This window comes from Daphnia pulicaria, chromosome 6 (genome assembly GCF_021234035.1).
Source record: "Daphnia pulicaria isolate SC F1-1A chromosome 6, SC_F0-13Bv2, whole genome shotgun sequence".
Lineage (NCBI taxonomy): Eukaryota > Metazoa > Arthropoda > Branchiopoda > Diplostraca > Daphniidae > Daphnia > Daphnia pulicaria.
In genome coordinates, this window is record NC_060918.1 from 20,726,527 (window position 1) to 20,748,946 (window position 22,420).

General features: G+C 39.1%; 3 protein-coding genes and 23 non-coding genes across 26 annotated transcripts; 24 read left to right on the forward strand and 2 right to left on the reverse strand.

The window, feature by feature from the left end:
• The first annotated feature begins 684 nt into the window (after positions 1-684).
• On the forward strand, positions 685-2,313 carry LOC124342345. The gene is made up of 3 exons (XM_046795315.1): positions 685-822; positions 925-1,654; positions 1,720-2,313. The coding sequence occupies exons 1-3, from the start codon at positions 735-737 to the stop codon at positions 2,138-2,140; spliced, it is 1,239 nt and encodes a 412-aa protein (XP_046651271.1). The 5' UTR covers positions 685-734; the 3' UTR covers positions 2,141-2,313.
• Positions 2,314-2,336: 23 nt separating this feature from the next.
• On the reverse strand, positions 2,337-2,409 carry Trnar-acg. Its single transcript has one exon. It is a non-coding gene; the product is annotated as a tRNA-Arg (tRNA).
• An 872-nt stretch (positions 2,410-3,281) lies between these two features.
• Trnar-acg lies at positions 3,282-3,354 on the forward strand. The gene has a single exon. It is a non-coding gene; the product is annotated as a tRNA-Arg (tRNA).
• A 1,123-nt stretch (positions 3,355-4,477) lies between these two features.
• On the forward strand, positions 4,478-6,036 carry LOC124342344. Its single transcript, XM_046795314.1, has 3 exons — positions 4,478-4,629; positions 4,706-5,435; positions 5,500-6,036. The coding sequence occupies exons 1-3, from the start codon at positions 4,542-4,544 to the stop codon at positions 5,918-5,920; spliced, it is 1,239 nt and encodes a 412-aa protein (XP_046651270.1). The 5' UTR covers positions 4,478-4,541; the 3' UTR covers positions 5,921-6,036.
• A 304-nt stretch (positions 6,037-6,340) lies between these two features.
• Positions 6,341-10,841, forward strand: LOC124342346 (mRNA-capping enzyme-like). The gene is made up of 7 exons (XM_046795316.1): positions 6,341-6,538; positions 6,966-7,177; positions 9,551-9,879; positions 9,953-10,123; positions 10,206-10,303; positions 10,379-10,569; positions 10,644-10,841. The coding sequence occupies exons 1-7, from the start codon at positions 6,456-6,458 to the stop codon at positions 10,721-10,723; spliced, it is 1,164 nt and encodes a 387-aa protein (XP_046651272.1). The 5' UTR covers positions 6,341-6,455; the 3' UTR covers positions 10,724-10,841.
• Positions 10,842-10,930: 89 nt separating this feature from the next.
• Positions 10,931-11,003, reverse strand: Trnar-acg. Its single transcript has one exon. It is a non-coding gene; the product is annotated as a tRNA-Arg (tRNA).
• Positions 11,004-11,801: 798 nt separating this feature from the next.
• Trnar-acg lies at positions 11,802-11,874 on the forward strand. The gene has a single exon. It is a non-coding gene; the product is annotated as a tRNA-Arg (tRNA).
• Positions 11,875-12,326: 452 nt separating this feature from the next.
• Trnar-acg lies at positions 12,327-12,399 on the forward strand. Its single transcript has one exon. It is a non-coding gene; the product is annotated as a tRNA-Arg (tRNA).
• A 453-nt stretch (positions 12,400-12,852) lies between these two features.
• Trnar-acg lies at positions 12,853-12,925 on the forward strand. Its single transcript has one exon. It is a non-coding gene; the product is annotated as a tRNA-Arg (tRNA).
• Positions 12,926-13,376: 451 nt separating this feature from the next.
• On the forward strand, positions 13,377-13,449 carry Trnar-acg. The gene has a single exon. It is a non-coding gene; the product is annotated as a tRNA-Arg (tRNA).
• A 451-nt stretch (positions 13,450-13,900) lies between these two features.
• Positions 13,901-13,973, forward strand: Trnar-acg. The gene has a single exon. It is a non-coding gene; the product is annotated as a tRNA-Arg (tRNA).
• Positions 13,974-14,424: 451 nt separating this feature from the next.
• Positions 14,425-14,497, forward strand: Trnar-acg. The gene has a single exon. It is a non-coding gene; the product is annotated as a tRNA-Arg (tRNA).
• Positions 14,498-14,948: 451 nt separating this feature from the next.
• On the forward strand, positions 14,949-15,021 carry Trnar-acg. The gene has a single exon. It is a non-coding gene; the product is annotated as a tRNA-Arg (tRNA).
• Positions 15,022-15,472: 451 nt separating this feature from the next.
• On the forward strand, positions 15,473-15,545 carry Trnar-acg. Its single transcript has one exon. It is a non-coding gene; the product is annotated as a tRNA-Arg (tRNA).
• A 451-nt stretch (positions 15,546-15,996) lies between these two features.
• Trnar-acg lies at positions 15,997-16,069 on the forward strand. Its single transcript has one exon. It is a non-coding gene; the product is annotated as a tRNA-Arg (tRNA).
• A 451-nt stretch (positions 16,070-16,520) lies between these two features.
• Trnar-acg lies at positions 16,521-16,593 on the forward strand. The gene has a single exon. It is a non-coding gene; the product is annotated as a tRNA-Arg (tRNA).
• A 451-nt stretch (positions 16,594-17,044) lies between these two features.
• Trnar-acg lies at positions 17,045-17,117 on the forward strand. Its single transcript has one exon. It is a non-coding gene; the product is annotated as a tRNA-Arg (tRNA).
• Positions 17,118-17,571: 454 nt separating this feature from the next.
• On the forward strand, positions 17,572-17,644 carry Trnar-acg. The gene has a single exon. It is a non-coding gene; the product is annotated as a tRNA-Arg (tRNA).
• A 451-nt stretch (positions 17,645-18,095) lies between these two features.
• Positions 18,096-18,168, forward strand: Trnar-acg. Its single transcript has one exon. It is a non-coding gene; the product is annotated as a tRNA-Arg (tRNA).
• Positions 18,169-18,621: 453 nt separating this feature from the next.
• Positions 18,622-18,694, forward strand: Trnar-acg. Its single transcript has one exon. It is a non-coding gene; the product is annotated as a tRNA-Arg (tRNA).
• A 454-nt stretch (positions 18,695-19,148) lies between these two features.
• On the forward strand, positions 19,149-19,221 carry Trnar-acg. Its single transcript has one exon. It is a non-coding gene; the product is annotated as a tRNA-Arg (tRNA).
• A 451-nt stretch (positions 19,222-19,672) lies between these two features.
• Positions 19,673-19,745, forward strand: Trnar-acg. Its single transcript has one exon. It is a non-coding gene; the product is annotated as a tRNA-Arg (tRNA).
• Positions 19,746-20,196: 451 nt separating this feature from the next.
• Positions 20,197-20,269, forward strand: Trnar-acg. The gene has a single exon. It is a non-coding gene; the product is annotated as a tRNA-Arg (tRNA).
• A 454-nt stretch (positions 20,270-20,723) lies between these two features.
• Positions 20,724-20,796, forward strand: Trnar-acg. Its single transcript has one exon. It is a non-coding gene; the product is annotated as a tRNA-Arg (tRNA).
• A 454-nt stretch (positions 20,797-21,250) lies between these two features.
• On the forward strand, positions 21,251-21,323 carry Trnar-acg. Its single transcript has one exon. It is a non-coding gene; the product is annotated as a tRNA-Arg (tRNA).
• Positions 21,324-21,774: 451 nt separating this feature from the next.
• Positions 21,775-21,847, forward strand: Trnar-acg. The gene has a single exon. It is a non-coding gene; the product is annotated as a tRNA-Arg (tRNA).
• Positions 21,848-22,420: the final 573 nt, after the last annotated feature.

Below are 22,420 nucleotides of genomic sequence, written 5' to 3' on the forward strand. Positions count from 1 at the left end.
ACATGGGGTTTATATATTGGGGAGGGTGTGTGTGAAGATGGGCTGCTTTGCAGCTGGCGTGCCAAGTCACTTCGGGACGGTGCGGCCAGCCGGGATGGGCTGGCGCGGACAGTCAGGACAGGTTGGCGCGGCGAGTCGGAACGGGTTGGTGTGGCAAGTCGTCTTGGGATTGTAAGTGCTGAGCCCGTAGCATGGAGTCCGGTGTGACGTCGGGTTGTGACGTCAGGATGTGACGTCAGGCTGTGACGTCCTCAGAAGCGGCCATCATGGGATGGGCGGGGCATTACATGAATCAAGAATAATGTAAATAGTAGCTACGATCTTGGATCACTACTAGGCTATCAATCACGTTTGTTTCATGTGCCTGCTCATACGACTGACGAGATAATACGGGTGGCTTAAATATTTTATTGAACGTCATTCAATATACTGCATTCTCAAGCCCTCATCTAATAGTTTGAAAGCAGTAAGCAAATAATAGTCTATAGATTAAAGGTAGTTAAAGTTCGACAAACAATCTTGACACTCAAACTCTAACGCGCACATAAGATTCTCAAAGCAGTTTTATAGACTTACGTCACTTTTTAGGTTTGAAATACTGTAGAGATATGACCGATACCGCTCACTATATAACGCACTAGCATAATTATACATATCCAGTTTATTCTACATCCAAGTAGGAGAACGTAAATCTTTAAATAAATTAATTCAAGCCAAGACCCAATATCCTCAACATGCGCTTTTTAGGGTTTACTTTACTCGTCATTATTTCACAGTTGAATGTCGGCCTATCTTATTCAATTGAAAGGAATACTAAAGCAGGTAATGCTATTTACCCACTCTTGATATTAGCTCTTACTATAATTACACAGCTGTCACAACTCAAACTATATCATAGGTGATTTCATAATATTCCGATGACAGGTTGTTCAATTAACTTGGACACTAGCTCGCCAGCTTACCCTCCTCACTTAATTGACGAAAATAAGAAAATTGTTCTGCCAGTCATGGAGGGCACGGCCAGGATCATCAATCTGAGCCAAGGGCAACAAGTGACCATCAGCTGTTTGGGCGCTGGCAATTACATGAAAGCGAACGGTTTGCAACTAAATCCGGCTACGTGCGCGGGCAGTTCAAATTTGCAGCTGGCTGATGGAACGCAATATTCCTACAGTCAAACTGGCTGTTTCAAGCAAAATAAAGAAGTTCTAATCGAACAAGGCACTTGCGCCAACGGGCCGGGAACCTTCATCCGCAACGGATGGCAATTCGGCGCCGATTTCATTCCCCTGTTCGACATGTGCCACGACAAGAATTTGGCTTTGAATTATTACACGATCAACACTGTTTACGGCCGCTCAGCTAATGCCGATGACAAGGCTAACTCGCGTCCGTCCTTCAGTCAAAGTTCCTACTACCCCGGCTTGAGCGTCAACACCCTGTACACGCAAGCGGAGCAAACGAAAACCATCGCCGGGATCGTCGGTTCCGATGCGTTGGCCGGCCAGTACATTGTTCCCAATACTGAGTACTATTTATCTCGGGGGCATATGGCTCCCGATGGTGATTTTATCGACGCTGCTAGTCAGGATGCCAGCTACTATTTCATGAACGCGGCGCCTCAATTCCAGACGTTTAACAACGGAAACTGGAAGTATAACATAAACCTGTGTTTCAATTTTAGCGCGGATAATTTAACTCACAAGATATTAATTGCAGGTGGCTGGAGATTGGCGTTCGCAACACGGCAATTGCTCGTCAACTGGATTTGACGATTTACACAGGAACTTTCTCCGTGATGACGTTGGCTGATATCAACGGCGTCCAGCAACAAATTTATCTGGCATTTGATGCCAATAACAACGGTCTGCTCCCAGCGCCGAAATACTTCTGGAAACTCATCCATGAGCCAATCTCTAACACTGCCACTGCCGTTATCGGCATCAACAATCCTTACTTGAACCCAGTTACGCCTGGAGATGTTTTTTGTCCTGACGTCTGCGACCAAATTCCTTGGGTAACCAGCGCAATTTCACAGCTAACTAACATTGCCAAAGGTTACACCTTCTGCTGTTCCGCTGCCGAACTGCACAAGGCTATCAGCTTTGCCCCCAATCTGAATGTACCTCTTTTCGTTTAATCTGTTTAACTGATTGTGTGGAATTCACATACCTTCATGTGCAGTTTTTGAACATTCTAAAAATACCCCCAATATTCTTAAAAGACAATAGTGAGCTTGTAACTATGTTTCTTTTCACCAGAAAATGTTTACTTGAAATACCGCATAAAAGATTTGGAATTTTTGTTCATTTATCTGCGGATTTCTCCTTTGATTCTGAACGTGCCAGGGATCGAACCTGGAATCTCCTGCTCCGTAGGCAGGCGCCTTATCCATTGGGCCACACGTCCTGTGCCCAACAATAGTTCTTCAAAAAAATACTTGAGGCTTTTCCCGGTATAGACTCTTACTTTTACCGAATTTTTTTTATTTGATTGAACGTGATTGAACATTATCTTCTTTATTAACTGCTCAGTAAACTTAAGATTGATACAGTCGACATGTTCAAATATTGGAAAAATGAACATCCGTGTACGTTAACAGCTTTTCCGCAGCTTTTCTTTGCGCAAGTTGTTATACCAAGCTCGAGCTCATCAAAGATAAAGCATGACATAGTTACTCTCAGGTCTCAGCGTACATCGAGATTGTTGGATTTTGGCACTGATATGCCCAAATGATCCAACGTTTGAATAATTAAATACTTTACCGACACTCAATTTAAAAAAAAACTGACAAATAGTGATAATCTTTTTGAATACAGCACTTAACTTCACTCAGACTTACCCTGACCCACATTTCAGAATTACCAAAGTCCAAAGGCGTATAGAGGAGATGCAAGTGCGTTCGTGTAAATTGATTAAAGAACCGACGAATTCGATTCCTGCAATTTGCGATGTCAAGAAAAAATTACCGTAATCTTTTTTGGGGTGTGACGATATTACGCAAAGAAAGCTGTCGACTCACAAGTATGTTCATTCAAGTAAGCTGTTTTCCGCTGTTTTCCGCTTTTTTCGACTACAATTCAGTAATTACCGGGTGCATATTATTGGCCACTCTAACAGCTATAACTAACATAATCCTTAACCAAGCAATATGTATTAACCTGAAACATCCACTAAACTTATCGTGTTAAAAATTCCGTTACCAAAAATTCATTATTCATAGGATAATAAGAAATTAACGATATGGGGATTTCTTTGAAGGAAAACTATTGTAGTTCAAAGGACGTGTGGCCCAATGGATAAGGCGCCTGCCTACGGAGCAGGAGATTCCAGGTTCGATCCCTGGCACGTTCAATTTTATGCGGGAGAAGCCGAGAAGCATATGGATATAAATAGTATAATCGTTGAGGCATAGACAAGTAGACTAATTAGCGTATAATAGAACGCGGAAGAACGCTCTAGCAAAGCTGATAGCCTATATCTTTCATAATTACTGTATAATACATCAGACAACAGAAGAGAGTTTTTTTTTCGTTGGCGCAATTATTCAAAAGCTCGACGGCTCGGCCTAGATCATCTTCAGTCACCGTACGTGCCATCATCGGAACCGGAATAGCGCACCGATTAACTTGCCGATTAAAAACGAACACAAAATCATTTAAAATTTTTGAAATTGGCATTTTTAAAAAGTGGTTAATGCCAATTAAATTAATTTTTAATTAAAATTCTTGTACACGGCATTTCAATTTTTTCAGCGAAGCGCATCGAATTTTTCAATGGAAAACCAATTGATATTCAGAACGTAGTATTCTTAGCATTTCTTAATGCTACAATAAAGGGCGTTGTGTGTAATGGAGGATAGAATTCAATACTTATCTACCACTAACTAATACTCTGCTATGTATACTTTAGAGCAAATACATTTGGTCACTGATATACTCAAGCTTGCTGGAAACAAGTAAACAAAAAAATCTATACCACTCTGCAAGTGTGATATTTGGCTTACTTTTTAGTTATGAATATTATACCTACGCTCACAACAAAGACTTAAACAAGTGTAAAGTAAATAGTAGGCCTACGATCTTGGATTATTATTTCCATCACAAGTCATCACGTTTGTTTCATGTGCCTCACACGACTGTCAGATTACCGAATCTCACGATAAATAGTATAACTTGAAAATATTCTTTTGGACGTCATTCAGTGCACCTCTGACAAGCCCTCAACCAATAGCTGAAGGCACTGAGCAAAGAGTAGAGTCTATGAAGATTATACTAGTTAAAGTTCGATCAATATAATCTTGACACTCAAACTCCAATGCGCACTTATCAACCATAAAGAACACAAACAATGTCGACATATAGTACTCGGTGGCTTTTAAACGATACGGAGAGTTTGACGGGACTAACGCCATTTTTTATGTTTGATTTGGAGATGTATGCTCGATACCACGCGCTATATATAATGGGAGAATCATAATTATACACATCCAGAGTATTCCACAGTTGGAGAACCTACTACTTTCAATAAATTCAATCGTCATGCGCCTTTTAGGGTTTGCTTTACTTGTCATTATTTCAAAGTTGAATGTCGGCCTAGCTTATTCAATTGAAAGGAATAATAAAGCAGGTATGCTATTCATTCCTCTTTAACATAGTTTTGAACAGACCTGTGACCGCCTGTGACAATTTCATATTTTTATTAGGATGCGCATTCAACTTGGACATCAGCTCTCCAGCATATCCCCCTCACTTGATTGACGAAAACATGAAAATTGTACTGCCAGTCCTGGAGGGCACGGCCAGGATCATCAATCTGAGCGAAGGGCAACAGGTGACCATCGGCTGTTTGGGCGCTGGCAATTACATGCTAGCCACTGGTTTGGGACTGAACTCGGCTACGTGTGCGGCCAACTCAAATTTACAGTTGGCTGACGGAACGGAATATTCCTACGACGGAATCGGTTGCGTCAAGCAAAATGATGAAGTTCTTATCGAGCAAGGCACTTGCGCCAACGGGCCGGGAACCTTCATCCGCAACGGATGGCAATTCGGCGCCGATTTCATTCCCCTGTTCGACATGTGCCACGACAAGAATTTGGCGTTGAATTATTACTCCATCGACACGGTCTACGGTCGCTCAGTCAATGCTGACGACAAGACAAACACTGGGCCAACCTTCAGTCAAAGTTCCTACTACCCGGGGTTGAGCGTCAACACCCTGTACACGCAAGCGGAGCAAACGAAAACCATCGCTGGGATCGTCGGTTCCGATGCATTGGCCGGCCAGTACATTGTTCCCAATACTGAATACTATTTTAGTCGAGGACATATGGCTCCCGATGCCGATTTCATCGACGCTGCTAGTCAAGATGCTAGCTACTATTTCATGAACGCGGCGCCTCAATTCCAGACGTTCAACAACGGAAACTGGAAGTAAGTAAAACTTTTGTTTCCGTTATCCCGGATAGCGATTTAACTCACAAGTTATTAATTGCAGGTGGCTGGAGATTGGCGTTCGCAACACGGCAATTGCTCGTCAACTGGATTTGACGATTTACACAGGAACTTTCTCCGTGACGACGTTGGCTGATATCAACGGCGTCCAGCAGAAAATTTATCTGGCATTCGATGCCAACAACAACGGTCTTATCCCAGCGCCAAAATACTTCTGGAAACTCATCCATGAGCCAATCTCTAATACTGCCACTGCCGTTATCGGCATCAACAATCCTTACTTGGACCCAGTGATGCCGGAAGACGTTATTTGCCCAGATGTGTGCGACCAAATTCCGTGGGTAAACAGCGCGATTTTTGAATTGAATAACATTGCCAAAGGTTACACCTTCTGCTGTACTGCTGCCGAACTGTACAAGGCTGTCAGCTTTTCTCCCAATCTGGATGTACCCCTTTTCATTTAATTCTGTTTAATCCATAATTCATTGAATTCACGGACATTTGCAATGTGCATTTTTAAGTAAAACATTCTCTGAACAATCTTAAAAAATACACTTGGTAACATACGCCTTGAAAGCTCTGTAACATTACGAATGCATGTATCATTAACGAAAAAGTATTCCCTGTGATTTGAATTATCCTTATCCAGTTATACTTGTATTTTTTGGATCAAATTCCAGAATCGCAAATTTTGCGAGGTTTCTTTTCTTCTGTAAATCCCAGTAGCTAATTTTGATCGATCCTATAGTAATTTTCGAATATAAAATTTTCAACTGGATAGCCTCTATAGAAACTTACATAGCTGCATGGAAAAGTAATAACAATCGATGTATTGTATATCCTTTTGCTTAGTTTAATTGTTTTTATCAGTCGAACACCGCCCACCATTCTAACAGGATGTACGCAATAAACTGAATAAGTACAGGAAAAAGTATGCAGATAACGGTGAAAATAGATAGTGATAGTTGAGTCGTCTCGTTGGCGACAAACATTTTTGAAATGGACCGCCAAGGCCGATCCGGGTATCCTACTCGATCCAATTACTCACGTTATGGCAGAGGTATTCATCATCAGTCACATACGTGAGTTTTGATTATTTTTAAATCTATTATGCTCTTGCTTTCAAGGGATATTTATTTATTAGTTTCGTACATAATGTTAATTATATCGACTGGTCAATATTAAGTGCCCACTGCCCAGCAAGAAGAATTTCAGTCAGATAATACAAAATTTAAATTATTAAATGTTTGAATAACTTTAAATGGACATCCGTGAGTGTGAGTTAACAGCTTTTCTTTTCGCTTAGCACTTTGCGCAATTATTTTGAAACCAAACGCGAGATAAAAAAAAAGATAACACTTGGCACTAACACACGTTACTCTCAACGTGACATGGAGATAGGTAGAACTGATATGCCCAATGATTTTATGTTTACAAAATAATGAAAAGTTTAGAGTCTACATAAATTAAAACACTGACAAATAACAATTTAACCATTTTACACTGCAGTGAAGGATCTAAGCCAACATTCACTCGCATCAACCCTGACACAAAATTTATTGATAACGAAGACGTTGAGGGGGTACACCTTGTAAATGACTTTGACCTGGTTCGTCAACTGCAAGTGCGTTTGGGAGAATTCGCCAAAGGACCGAGGAATATTTTTCCTGCAATGTGGCCCGTCTCCTTGTCCACGAAGAACGTCCAGTCGCTTGCATCAAAGCCTTTATAAAAACCTTGGCAGAAGAGGGCGATGGGAATACAGAGATCACCGGAACGATGGCCCTGCTGGGCGGTCTTCTTACTCTTACAAGATGAGTTGGTCACCAACAGAACTGAGGCTTGAAGGTTGCTTAATTAATTAAGTCAGCCAAACTCCCAGTACCAGTCCCGCGGGTGAACGCTCACACGTCGCACCTTGTCACCCACGGGCCCAAAGGGGAACGAACTAGTCAAAAGGTTTAACACAACACCAACGGTTAGATTTAACAATCGAAAAGGATCACACAAAGACGCGCTCCAAATCAGCCGAGATAGTTCGCCGGACAAGTTTCTTGAAGAGTCCAAAAACAACTCACTGAAAATGGGCTCTCTACTTTTTTCCTTTTGAAAGCAACATCATACCAACGTTGAATTACAGGAAGGTTGAGGTCGGCTCGACCTCTTGTAATTCTTCTTAAACTAGACGTAAGATTGGCGTTCAGTTTAAGCTGAGACCTTCCTTACCCTTGGACTGAATTATTTTTACACTCCCCTCTCGAATTACAAACGAGAGTAATTCGAAACATTTTCTTTGTTTACAACAATATTCCTTGATTTGATTTTACACGAAACATTTTTCTGACAATTCAGGATTACTTTACCACTTACAACCATTATGACTGAGCGGCGACTCCCATCGTCACTCAGATGAAGCACCTTCCTGTGTTTGATTCTCGGTATGATTAGTCTCGCTGCACAGAGCGGTGTGATGGCGACGATTACATTTTCGGCAATGTGGATTTGAATTGTCGCAATTGGCTGCCCGATGGCCTTTCCGTAGGCAGATAAAACACAGTCTTTCCCTTCGGACCACATCGAATTTGCTTTGTAGAGGAAGTTCACATTTGATAGCCGAATGAGCTGCTCGGCAAAAGCAGCACTCATTTTTATAATTCCTCTTATTCTCCGGCTTCGTTAAAGTTGTAAGGCCAGATGCGGACGGAAACAATCTTGCTCTTTTGGATGCCGGATGATCAAGCGACTCCTCAGTAGCTCCCCTCTTTCGGCTCGTACCTTCGGAAGTTTGGCTTCTTTCCTGGCTGATTACTTCTTTTCGGAGGAAGGCTAGAACATTCCCCCACTTCAGAAGCTTCCTCCTTCTCCGCGATGGACCTGTACCATGCAGTTCGAACATTTTTCGGTAGCCGATCCATATTAAACAGGAACTGCTTCAGAGCGGAATGATTCCTGGCGAGACCATCGGCCAATTGTGTAGATATCTGAAATTCTCTATAAAGTTCAATAAGACGTAGCTCTCTTTCCATTTTGTGGTCTAAAAGGAAAAAATCAAAATGAAATCAGTAGATCCAATATCAACACAACTTTCTATTATTCTTGCTATGCAAGATTGACACAACAAGGATAAACGTAGCCAATCCTTTCCGTGAAATTTTTCCCAGTCTCGCTTCATACAAGGAGCAAACAGAACTTCCAATAGAGCTTGTCTTGGGGCATCGCGCCACTCTATGGACCGACTATTCCGTAGAGCTTGTCTATGGGCATCGCGCCGCTCTAGGACCGACTATTCCGTAGAGCTTGTCTATGGGCATCGCGCCGCTCTAGGACCGACTATTCCGTAGAGCTTGTCTATGGGCATCGCGCCGCTCTAGGACCGACTAGATTTCCAATAGAGCTTTTCTCTGGGCATCGCGCCACTCTATGGACCGACCAGATTTCCAATAGAGCTTTTCTCTGGGCATCGCGCCACTCTATGGACCGACCAATTGAACCAACTGCTCTGCCTCTCTTGCCTCCCCCCGTGCTCTTCCTGCCAATACTGTATACTGACCAATATTCCGGTTCGTCGGACCATATAAAAACCTTGGCAGAAGAGGGCGATGGGAATACAGAGATCACCGGAACGATGGCCCTGCTGGGCGGTCTTCTTACTCTTACAAGATGAGTTGGTCACCAACAGAACTGAGGCTTGAAGGTTGCTTAATTAATTAAGTCAGCCAAACTCCCAGTACCAGTCCCGCGGGTGAACGCTCACACGTCGCACCTTGTCACCCACGGGCCCAAAGGGGAACGAACTAGTCAAAAGGTTTAACACAACACCAACGGTTAGATTTAACAATCGAAAAGGATCACACAAAGACGCGCTCCAAATCAGCCGAGATAGTTCGCCGGACAAGTTTCTTGAAGAGTCCAAAAACAACTCACTGAAAATGGGCTCTCTACTTTTTTCCTTTTGAAAGCAACATCATACCAACGTTGAATTACAGGAAGGTTGAGGTCGGCTCGACCTCTTGTAATTCTTCTTAAACTAGACGTAAGATTGGCGTTCAGTTTAAGCTGAGACCTTCCTTACCCTTGGACTGAATTATTTTTACAGCCTTATTATGTGGTGGGACCCAAACCAGCCGGACCGCGTTTCCTGCTTTACATCGATTCTTCCGGGGATATTTTCCTGGAGAATATGACGCAACACATTTTTCGTGTCGACGAGGATCACGCCATTAAGATAGAAACGTTTGACGGGCGACCAATAACAGACACTGTTCTCGATGGAATAATTACAAGAGAGAAATCAATTGACAATGCCAGTTGTAATGGAAAAGAGGCTACCAGGAAATTTACGTTTATAATTCTGGACGCAATCAGGTGCAGCGGAAATGACCTGACTGGTTTGAATATCCTCGAACGAATCGCTTTTGTCAGGGTATAGGAAGCAATATTAATCTGTTTGTAATTGGCTCAGGTTCTTTATTATATTTTAATTTATGTGCTGATAGGAAGTGATCATGATACCAAGGACGTATGCCCGGGGAAAAGAGAAGGAAGCATTTGACTTGGAGATAATCAAATACGAGGATGCGTATCAGACAGAAAATTACTTGTCTGATGAATTCATCAATAGTTACAAATATCCATTTCGTTCGCTAGTCTTTCATCCACGACAGAAGGTGAAACCAAAAACCCATTTTGTTTAAGTTACTCTTTACAATACCCTCAATTCTTGTCATACTGTAATTTCTGTCATTAAAGGGCTATAACACCAGATCCACTTACAAAGCCTTTCAGTGGCGGGAAAATGATGTTCAAGAAATCAGTTTTCGGCTTCAAATTCCAAAAGGAATCAGAGAGTAAAATTAAACAATGGATTTTATATTGTTATTTTGACCCTAATTTCTCTTTTCATCTATCGATTATCCCCTAAGGCCAAAAGTCGCCGAGCTTCATGTGATAGGCCCTTATCGCTCTGAAATCAAATACGACACGATTAAAATGACAGAAGAAATTAAAAAGCTGGACGGATGCATTATTGATTGCCGCTATTTTGATCACCAATGGATCTTCATCAAGCAGCGCCATGACCGCAATCATCCCAATGGAAGGCGTGCAGTTATGGGTAAACTGAACATTTTACAATTGAAGTCAGACTTAACATTTTACTTTCGTCCTTCTGTATTTTTACTGCTATAGGGAAAATGGAAGCGCTAGAAAATTCCGTGTCTCGTGATCTTCTCCTGGCTACTCTAGAAAATTCTAGAGGTTTGGAATGATATTGTTTTCTCCTTCGGTTTGTCTATTATAGCTGTGTGTTCACGGTTCAATCAAGTTCATCCACGGTTATTATATAAAAAAAATTAGAAATACACTATTAATAAGTTGAGCTAGTAACTGTGTCTTTTTTCTCTAGAAAATACATTGTAATGCTGTGAGTAATAAATGTACTGCGGTACAATCCAAATAAACTTTAGATGGTTAAATGAACGTGCCAGGGATCGAATCTGGAATCTCCTGCTCCGTAGGCAGGCGCCTTATCCATTGGGCCACACGTCCTGTGATACAGTTAATTTTTGTCCTTAAAATTTCCATACCTAATTTCTCCGGATCCGAGGGATGAATTTTTGGGAATGAAACTTTAAACTCGATGGGCTCTATGGACTGTGGAACACATTCATCCTTTTTTGTTCTTAATTTTTCCATCTCGTGATCCTCTAACAAATCTGGAAAATGTTGTTTGATTGCCAGGTTGTTTAGCAATATGTATACGACTATATTAATTTCAAGCACAGAGTTCCATCCACGACGGATCCACATCAACGTGTGAAACAAGATAAAACTTTCTTATTACTAAATTAAAAGTTAGAAAAGAAAAATACGCTTTTCTCTTAATTGGGATTTTATTTCGAATACTTTTATTTCTTGTATTTCTGTTTAATTATTCAATCCTATGGAACCCATAAACGATTCGTTTAGATTCTAAAGCTTACATTTTAAACAATTTGTATGAACGTGCCAGGGATCGAACCTGGAATCTCCTGCTCCGTAGGCAGGCGCCTTATCTTGTCGTTTTATCTTGTTTCACACGTTGATGTGGATCCGTCGTGGATGGAACTCTGTGCTTGAAATTAATATAGTCGTATACATATTGCTAAACAATACCTGGCAATCAAAAAACGTTTTCCAGATTTGTTAGAGGATCACGAGATGGAAAAATTAAGAAAAAAAAGGATGAATGTGTTCCACAGTCCATAGAGCCCATCGAGTTTAAAGTTTCATTCCCAAAAATTCATCCCTCGGATCCGGAGAAATTAGGTATGGAAATTTTTAAGGACACAAATTAAGTGGATTACAGGACGTGTGGCCCAATGGATAAGGCGCCTACCTACGGAGCAGGAGATTCCAGGTTCGATCCCTGGCACGTTCATACGAATTGTGGAAAATGTAAGTTTGAGAATCTAAACGAATCGTTTATGGGTTCCATAGGATTGAATAATTAAACAGAAATACAAGAAATAAAAGTATTCGAAATAACATCCCAGTTAAGAGCAAAACGTATTTTCTTTTCTAACTTTTAATTTAGTAATAAGAACGTTTTATCTTGTTTCACACGTTGATGTGGATCCGTCGTGGATGGAACTCTGTGCTTGAAATTAATATAGTCGTATACATATTGCTAAACAATACCTGGCAATCAAACAACGTTTTCCAGATTTGTTAGAGGATCACGAGATGGAAAAATTAAGAAAAAAAAGGATGAATGTGTTCCACAGTCCATAGAGCCCATCGAGTTTAAAGTTTCATTCCCAAAAATTCATCCCTCGGATCCGGAGAAATTAGGTATGGAAATTTTTAAGGACACAAATTAAGTGGATTACAGGACGTGTGGCCCAATGGATAAGGCGCCTACCTACGGAGCAGGAGATTCCAGGTTCGATCCCTGGCACGTTCATACGAATTGTGGAAAATGTAAGTTTGAGAATCTAAACGAATCGTTTATGGGTTCCATAGGATTGAATAATTAAACAGAAATACAAGAAATAAAAGTATTCGAAATAACATCCCAGTTAAGAGCAAAACGTATTTTCTTTTCTAACTTTTAATTTAGTAATAAGAACGTTTTATCTTGTTTCACACGTTGATGTGGATCCGTCGTGGATGGAACTCTGTGCTTGAAATTAATATAGTCGTATACATATTGCTAAACAATACCTGGCAATCAAACAACGTTTTCCAGATTTGTTAGAGGATCACGAGATTGAAAAATTAAGAACAAAAACGGATGAATGTGTTCCACAGTCCATAGAGCCCATCGAGTTTAAAGTTTCATTCCCAAAAATTCATCCCTCGGATCCGGAGAAATTAGATATGGAAATTTTTAAGGACAAAAATTAAGTGGATTACAGGACGTGTGGCCCAATGGATAAGGCGCCTGCCTACGGAGCAGGAGATTCCAGGTTCGATCCCTGGCACGTTCATACGAATTGTGGAAAATGTAAGCTTAAGAATCTAAACGAATCGTTTATGGGTTCCATAGGATTGAATAATTAAACAGAAATACAAGAAATAAAAGCATTCGAAATAACATCCCAGTTAAGAGCAAAACGTATTTTCTTTTCTAACTTTTAATTTAGTAATAAGAACGTTTTATCTTGTTTCACACGTTGATGTGGATCCGTCGTGGATGGAACTCTGTGCTTAAAATTAACATAGTCGTATACATATTGCTAAACAACCTGGCAATCAAACAACGTTTTCCAGATTTGTTAGAGGATCACGAGATTGAAAAATTAAGAACAAAAAAGGATGAATGTGTTCCACAGTCCATAGAGCCCATCGAGTTTAAAGTTTCATTCCCAAAAATTCATCCCTCGGATCCGGAGAAATTAGGTATGGAAATTTTTAAGGACAAAAATTAAGTGGATTACAGGACGTGTGGCCCAATGGATAAGGCGCCTGCCTACGGAGCAGGAGATTCCAGGTTCGATCCCTGGCACGTTCATACGAATTCAAGAAAATGTAAGCTTAAGAATCTAAACGAATCGTTTATGGGTTCCATAGGATTCAATAATTAAACAGAAATACAAGAAATAAAAGTATTCGAAATAACTTCCCAGTTAAGAGCAAAACGTATTTTCTTTTCTAACTTTTAATTTAGTAATAAGAACGTTTTATCTTGTTTCACACGTTGATGTGGATCCGTCGTGGATGGAACTCTGTGCTTAAAATTAACATAGTCGTATACATATTGCTAAACAACCTGGCAATCAAACAACGTTTCCCAGATTTGTTAGAGGATCACGAGATGGAAAAATTAAGAACAAAAAAGGATGAATGTGTTCCACAGTCCATAGAGCCCATCGAGTTTAAAGTTTCATTCCCAAAAATTCATCCCTCGGATCCGGAGAAATTAGGTATGGAAATTTTTAAGGAAAAAAATTAAGTGGAATACAGGACGTGTGGCCCAATGGATAAGGCGCCTGCCTACGGAGCAGGACATTCCAGGTTCGATCCCTGGCACGTTCATACGAATTGTGGAAAATGTAAGCTTAAGAATCTAAACGAATCGTTTATGAGTTCCATAGGATTCAATAATTAAACAGAAATACAAGAAATAAAAGTATTCGAAATAACATCCCAGTTAAGAGCAAAACGTATTTTCTTTTCTAACTTTTAATTTAGTAATAAGAACGTTTTATCTTGTTTCACACGTTGATGTGGATCCGTCGTGGATGGAACTCTGTGCTTAAAATTAACATAGTCGTATACATATTGCTAAACAACCTGGCAATCAAACAACGTTTTCCAGATTTGTTAGAGGATCACGAGATTGAAAAATTAAGAACAAAAAAGGATGAATGTGTTTCACAGTCCATAGAGCCCATCGAGTTTAAAGTTTCATTCCCAAAAATTCATCCCTCGGATCCGGAGAAATTAGGTATGGAAATTTTTAAGGACAAAAATTAAGTGGATTACAGGACGTGTGGCCCAATGGATAAGGCGCCTGCCTACGGAGCAGGAGATTCCAGGTTCGATCCCTGGCACGTTCATACGAATTGTGGAAAATGTAAGCTTAAGAATCTAAACGAATCGTTTATGGGTTCCATAGGATTGAATAATTAAACAGAAATACAAGAAATAAAAGCATTCGAAATAACATCCCAGTTAAGAGCAAAACGTATTTTCTTTTCTAACTTTTAATTTAGTAATAAGAACGTTTTATCTTGTTTCACACGTTGATGTGGATCCGTCGTGGATGGAACTCTGTGCTTAAAATTAACATAGTCGTATACATATTGCTAAACAACCTGGCAATCAAACAACGTTTTCCAGATTTGTTAGAGGATCACGAGATTGAAAAATTAAGAACAAAAAAGGATGAATGTGTTCCACAGTCCATAGAGCCCATCGAGTTTAAAGTTTCATTCCCAAAAATTCATCCCTCGGATCCGGAGAAATTAGGTATGGAAATTTTTAAGGACAAAAATTAAGTGGATTACAGGACGTGTGGCCCAATGGATAAGGCGCCTGCCTACGGAGCAGGAGATTCCAGGTTCGATCCCTGGCACGTTCATACGAATTCAAGAAAATGTAAGCTTAAGAATCTAAACGAATCGTTTATGGGTTCCATAGGATTCAATAATTAAACAGAAATACAAGAAATAAAAGTATTCGAAATAACTTCCCAGTTAAGAGCAAAACGTATTTTCTTTTCTAACTTTTAATTTAGTAATAAGAACGTTTTATCTTGTTTCACACGTTGATGTGGATCCGTCGTGGATGGAACTCTGTGCTTAAAATTAACATAGTCGTATACATATTGCTAAACAACCTGGCAATCAAACAACGTTTCCCAGATTTGTTAGAGGATCACGAGATGGAAAAATTAAGAACAAAAAAGGATGAATGTGTTCCACAGTCCATAGAGCCCATCGAGTTTAAAGTTTCATTCCCAAAAATTCATCCCTCGGATCCGGAGAAATTAGGTATGGAAATTTTTAAGGAAAAAAATTAAGTGGAATACAGGACGTGTGGCCCAATGGATAAGGCGCCTGCCTACGGAGCAGGACATTCCAGGTTCGATCCCTGGCACGTTCATACGAATTGTGGAAAATGTAAGCTTAAGAATCTAAACGAATCGTTTATGAGTTCCATAGGATTCAATAATTAAACAGAAATACAAGAAATAAAAGTATTCGAAATAACATCCCAGTTAAGAGCAAAACGTATTTTCTTTTCTAACTTTTAATTTAGTAATAAGAACGTTTTATCTTGTTTCACACGTTGATGTGGATCCGTCGTGGATGGAACTCTGTGCTTAAAATTAACATAGTCGTATACATATTGCTAAACAACCTGGCAATCAAACAACGTTTTCCAGATTTGTTAGAGGATCACGAGATTGAAAAATTAAGAACAAAAAAGGATGAATGTGTTTCACAGTCCATAGAGCCCATCGAGTTTAAAGTTTCATTCCCAAAAATTCATCCCTCGGATCCGGAGAAATTAGGTATGGAAATTTTTAAGGACAAAAATTAAGTGGATTACAGGACGTGTGGCCCAATGGATAAGGCGCCTGCCTACGGAGCAGGAGATTCCAGGTTCGATCCCTGGCACGTTCATACGAATTGTGGAAAATGTAAGCTTAAGAATCTAAACGAATCGTTTATGGGTTCCATAGGATTGAATAATTAAACAGAAATACAAGAAATAAAAGCATTCGAAATAACATCCCAGTTAAGAGCAAAACGTATTTTCTTTTCTAACTTTTAATTTAGTAATAAGAACGTTTTATCTTGTTTCACACGTTGATGTGGATCCGTCGTGGATGGAACTCTGTGCTTAAAATTAACATAGTCGTATACATATTGCTAAACAACCTGGCAATCAAACAACGTTTTCCAGATTTGTTAGAGGATCACGAGATTGAAAAATTAAGAACAAAAAAGGATGAATGTGTTCCACAGTCCATAGAGCCCATCGAGTTTAAAGTTTCATTCCCAAAAATTCATCCCTCGGATCCGGAGAAATTAGGTATGGAAATTTTTAAGGACAAAAATTAAGTGGATTACAGGACGTGTGGCCCAATGGATAAGGCGCCTGCCTACGGAGCAGGAGATTCCAGGTTCGATCCCTGGCACGTTCATACGAATTCAAGAAAATGTAAGCTTAAGAATCTAAACGAATCGTTTATGGGTTCCATAGGATTCAATAATTAAACAGAAATACAAGAAATAAAAGTATTCGAAATAACTTCCCAGTTAAGAGCAAAACGTATTTTCTTTTCTAACTTTTAATTTAGTAATAAGAACGTTTTATCTTGTTTCACACGTTGATGTGGATCCGTCGTGGATGGAACTCTGTGCTTAAAATTAATATAGTCGTATACATATTGCTAAACAACCTGGCAATCAAACAACGTTTTCCAGATTTGTTAGAGGATCACGAGATTGAAAAATTAAGAACAAAAAAGGATGAATGTGTTCCACAGTCCATAGAGCCCATCGAGTTTAAAGTTTCATTCCCAAAAATTCATCCCTCGGATCCGGAGAAATTAGGTATGGAAATTTTTAAGGACAAAAATTAAGTGGATTACAGGACGTGTGGCCCAATGGATAAGGCGCCTGCCTACGGAGCAGGAGATTCCAGGTTCGACCCCTGGCACGTTCATACGAATTGTGGAAAATGTAAGCTTAAGAATCTTAACGAATCGTTTATGGGTTCCATAGGATTCAATAATTAAACAGAAATACAAGAAAAAAAAGTATTCTAAATAAAATCCCAGTTAAGAGAAAAGCGTATTTTTCTTTTCTAACTTTTAATTTAGTAATAAGAACGTTTTATCTTGTTTCACACGTTGATGTGGATCCGTCGTGGATGGAACTCTGTGCTTGAAATTAATATAGTCGTATACATATTGCTAAACAATACCTGGCAATCAAACAACGTTTTCCAGATTTGTTAGAGGATCACGAGATGGAAAAATTAAGAACAAAAAAGGATGAATGTGTTCCACAGTCCATAGAGCCCATCGAGTTTAAAGTTTCATTCCCAAAAATTCATCCCTCGGATCCGGAGAAATTAGGTATGGAAATTTTTAAGGACAAAAATTTAGTGGATTACAGGACGTGTGGCCCAATGGATAAGGCGCCTGCCTACGGAGCAGGAGATTCCAGGTTCGATCCCTGGCACGTTCATACGAATTGTGGAAAATGTAAGCTTAAGAATCTAAAGGAATCGTTTATGGGTTCCATAGGATTCAATAATTAAACAGAAATACAAGAAATAAAAGTATTCGAAATAACTTCCCAGTTAAGAGCAAAACGTATTTTCTTTTCTAACTTTTAATTTAGTAATAAGAACGTTTTATCTTGTTTCACACGTTGATGTGGATCCGTCGTGGATGGAACTCTGTGCTTAAAATTAATATAGTCGTATACATATTGCTAAACAACCTGGCAATCAAACAACGTTTTCCAGATTTGTTAGAGGATCACGAGATTGAAAAATTAAGAACAAAAAAGGATGAATGTGTTCCACAGTCCATAGAGCCCATCGAGTTTAAAGTTTCATTCCCAAAAATTCATCCCTCGGATCCGGAGAAATTAGGTATGGAAATTTTTAAGGACAAAAATTTAGTGGATTACAGGACGTGTGGCCCAATGGATAAGGCGCCTGCCTACGGAGCAGGAGATTCCAGGTTCGACCCCTGGCACGTTCATACGAATTGTGGAAAATGTAAGCTTAAGAATCTTAACGAATCGTTTATGGGTTCCATAGGATTCAATAATTAAACAGAAATACAAGAAAAAAAAGTATTCTAAATAAAATCCCAGTTAAGAGCAAAACGTATTTTCTTTTCTAACTTTTAATTTAGTAATAAGAACGTTTTATCTTGTTTCACACGTTGATGTGGATCCGTCGTGGATGGAACTCTGTGCTTGAAATTAATATAGTCGTATACATATTGCTAAACAATACCTGGCAATCAAACAACGTTTTCCAGATTTGTTAGAGGATCACGAGATTGAAAAATTAAGAACAAAAAAGGATGAATGTGTTCCACAGTCCATAGAGCCCATCGAGTTTAAAGTTGTATTCCCAAAAATTCATCCCTCGGATCCGGAGAAATTAGGTATGGAAATTTTTAAGGACAAAAATTAAGTGGATTACAGGACGTGTGGCCCAATGGATAAGGCGCCTGCCTACGGAGCAGGAGATTCCAGGTTCGATCCCTGGCACGTTCATATGAATTGTGGAAAATGTAAGCTTAACAATCTAAACGAATCGTTTATGGGTTCCATAGGATTCAATAATTAAACAGAAATACAAGAAAAAAAAGTATTCTAAATAAAATCCCAGTTAAGAGAAAAGCGTATTTTTCTTTTCTAACTTTTAATTTAGTAATAAGAACGTTTTATCTTGTTTCACACGTTGATGTGGATCCGTCGTGGATGGAACTCTGTGCTTGAAATTAATATAGTCGTATACATATTGCTAAACAATACCTGGCAATCAAACAACGTTTTCCAGATTTGTTAGAGGATCACGAGATGGAAAAATTAGGAACAAAAAAGGATGAATGTGTTCCACAGTCCATAGAGCCCATCGAGTTTAAAGTTTCATTCCCAAAAATTCATCCCTCGGATCCGGGGAAATTAGGTATGGAAATTTTTAAGGACAAAAATTTAGTGTATTACAGGACGTGAGGCCCAATGGATAAGGCGCCTGCCTACGGAGCAGGAGATTCCAGGTTCGATCCCTGGCACGTTCATACGAATTGTGGAAAATGTAAGCTTAAGAATCTAAACGAATCGTTTATGGGTTCCATAGGAGTCAATAATTAAACAGAAATACAAGAAATAAAAGTATTCGAAATAACTTCCCAGTTAAGAGCAAAACGTATTTTCTTTTCTAACTTTTAATTTAGTAATAAGAACGTTTTATCTTGTTTCACACGTTGATGTGGATCCGTCGTGGATGGAACTCTGTGCTTAAAATTAATATAGTCGTATACATATTGCTAAACAACCTGGCAATCAAACAACGTTTTCCATATTTGTTAGAGGATCACGAGATTGAAAAATTAAGAACAAAAAAGGATGAATGTGTTCCACAGTCCATAGAGCCCATCGAGTTTAAAGTTTCATTCCCAAAAATTCATCCCTCGGATCCGGAGAAATTAGGTATGGAAATTTTTAAGGACAAAAATTTAGTGGATTACAGGACGTGTGGCCCAATGGATAAGGCGCCTGCCTACGGAGCAGGAGATTCCAGGTTCGATCCCTGGCACGTTCATACGAATTGTGGAAAATGTAAGCTTAAGAATCTAAACGAATCGTTTATGGGTTCCATAGGATTCAATAATTAAACAGAAATACAAGAAATAAAAGTATTCGAAATAACTTCCCAGTTAAGAGCAAAACGTATTTTCTTTTCTAACTTTTAATTTAGTAATAAGAACGTTTTATCTTGTTTCACACGTTGATGTGGATCCGTCGTGGATGGAACTCTGTGCTTAAAATTAATATAGTCGTATACATATTGCTAAACAACCTGGCAATCAAACAACGTTTTCCAGATTTGTTAGAGGATCACGAGATTGAAAAATTAAGAACAAAAAAGGATGAATGTGTTCCACAGTCCATAGAGCCCATCGAGTTTAAAGTTTCATTCCCAAAAATTCATCCCTCGGATCCGGAGAAATTAGGTATGGAAATTTTTAAGGACAAAAATTAAGTGGATTACAGGACGTGTGGCCCAATGGATAAGGCGCCTGCCTACGGAGCAGGAGATTCCAGGTTCGACCCCTGGCACGTTCATACGAATTGTGGAAAATGTAAGCTTAAGAATCTTAACGAATCGTTTATGGGTTCCATAGGATTCAATAATTAAACAGAAATACAAGAAAAAAAAGTATTCTAAATAAAATCCCAGTTAAGAGAAAAGCGTATTTTTCTTTTCTAACTTTTAATTTAGTAATAAGAACGTTTTATCTTGTTTCACACGTTGATGTGGATCCGTCGTGGATGGAACTCTGTGCTTGAAATTAATATAGTCGTATACATATTGCTAAACAATACCTGGCAATCAAACAACGTTTTCCAGATTTGTTAGAGGATCACGAGATTGAAAAATTAAGAACAAAAAAGGATGAATGTGTTCCACAGTCCATAGAGCCCATCGAGTTTAAAGTTGTATTCCCAAAAATTCATCCCTCGGATCCGGAGAAATTAGGTATGGAAATTTTTAAGGACAAAAATTAAGTGGATTACAGGACGTGTGGCCCAATGGATAAGGCGCCTGCCTACGGAGCAGGAGATTCCAGGTTCGATCCCTGGCACGTTCATATGAATTGTGGAAAATGTAAGCTTAACAATCTAAACGAATCGTTTATGGGTTCCATAGGATTCAATAATTAAACAGAAATACAAGAAAAAAAAGTATTCTAAATAAAATCCCAGTTAAGAGAAAAGCGTATTTTTCTTTTCTAACTTTTAATTTAGTAATAAGAACGTTTTATCTTGTTTCACACGTTGATGTGGATCCGTCGTGGATGGAACTCTGTGCTTGAAATTAATATAGTCGTATACATATTGCTAAACAATACCTGGCAATCAAACAACGTTTTCCAGATTTGTTAGAGGATCACGAGATGGAAAAATTAAGAACAAAAAAGGATGAATGTGTTCCACAGTCCATAGAGCCCATCGAGTTTAAAGTTTCATTCCCAAAAATTCATCCCTCGGATCCGGAGAAATTAGGTATGGAAATTTTTAAGGACAAAAATTTAGTGGATTACAGGACGTGTGGCCCAATGGATAAGGCGCCTGCCTACGGAGCAGGAGATTCCAGGTTCGATCCCTGGCACGTTCATACGAATTGTGGAAAATGTAAGCTTAAGAATCTAAACGAATCGTTTATGGGTTCCATAGGAGTCAATAATTAAACAGAAATACAAGAAATAAAAGTATTCGAAATAACTTCCCAGTTAAGAGCAAAACGTATTTTCTTTTCTAACTTTTAATTTAGTAATAAGAACGTTTTATCTTGTTTCACACATTGATGTGGATCCGTCGTGGATGGAACTCTGTGCTTAAAATTAATATAGTCGTATACATATTGCTAAACAACCTGGCAATCAAACAACGTTTTCCAGATTTGTTAGAGGATCACGAGATTGAAAAGTTAAGAACAAAAAAGGATGAATATGTTCCACAGTCCATAGAGCCCATCGAGTTTAAAGTTTCATTCCCAAAAATTCATCCCTCGGATCCGGAGAAATTAGGTATGGAAATTTTTAAGGACAAAAATTAAGTGGATTACAGGACGTGTGGCCCAATGGATAAGGCGCCTGCCTACGGAGCAGGAGATTCCAGGTTCCATCCCTGGCACGTTCATACGAATTGTGGAAAATGTAAGCTTAACAATCTAAACGAATCGTTTATGGGTTCCATAGGATTGAATAATTAAACAGAAATACAAGAAATAAAAGTATTCTAAATAAAATCCCAATTAAGAGAAAAGCGTATTTTTCTTTTCTAACTTTTTATTTAGTAATAAGAACGTTTTATCTTGTTTCACACGTTGATGTGGATCCGTCGTGGATGGAACTCTGTGCTTGAAATTAATATAGTCGTATACATATTGCTAAACAATACCTGGCAATCAAACAACGTTTTCCAGATTTGTTAGAGGATCACGAGATGGAAAAATTAAGAACAAAAAAGGATGAATGTGTTCCACAGTCCATAGAGCCCATCGAGTTTAAAGTTTCATTCCCAAAAATTCATCCCTCGGATCCCGAGAAATTAGGTATGGAAATTTTTAAGGACAAAAATTAATTCGATTACAGAACGTGTGGCCCAATTGATAAGGCGCCTGCCTACGGAGCAGGAGAATCCAGGTTCGATCCCTGGCACGTATATACGAATTGTGGAAAATGTAAGCTTAAGAATCTAAACGAATCGTTA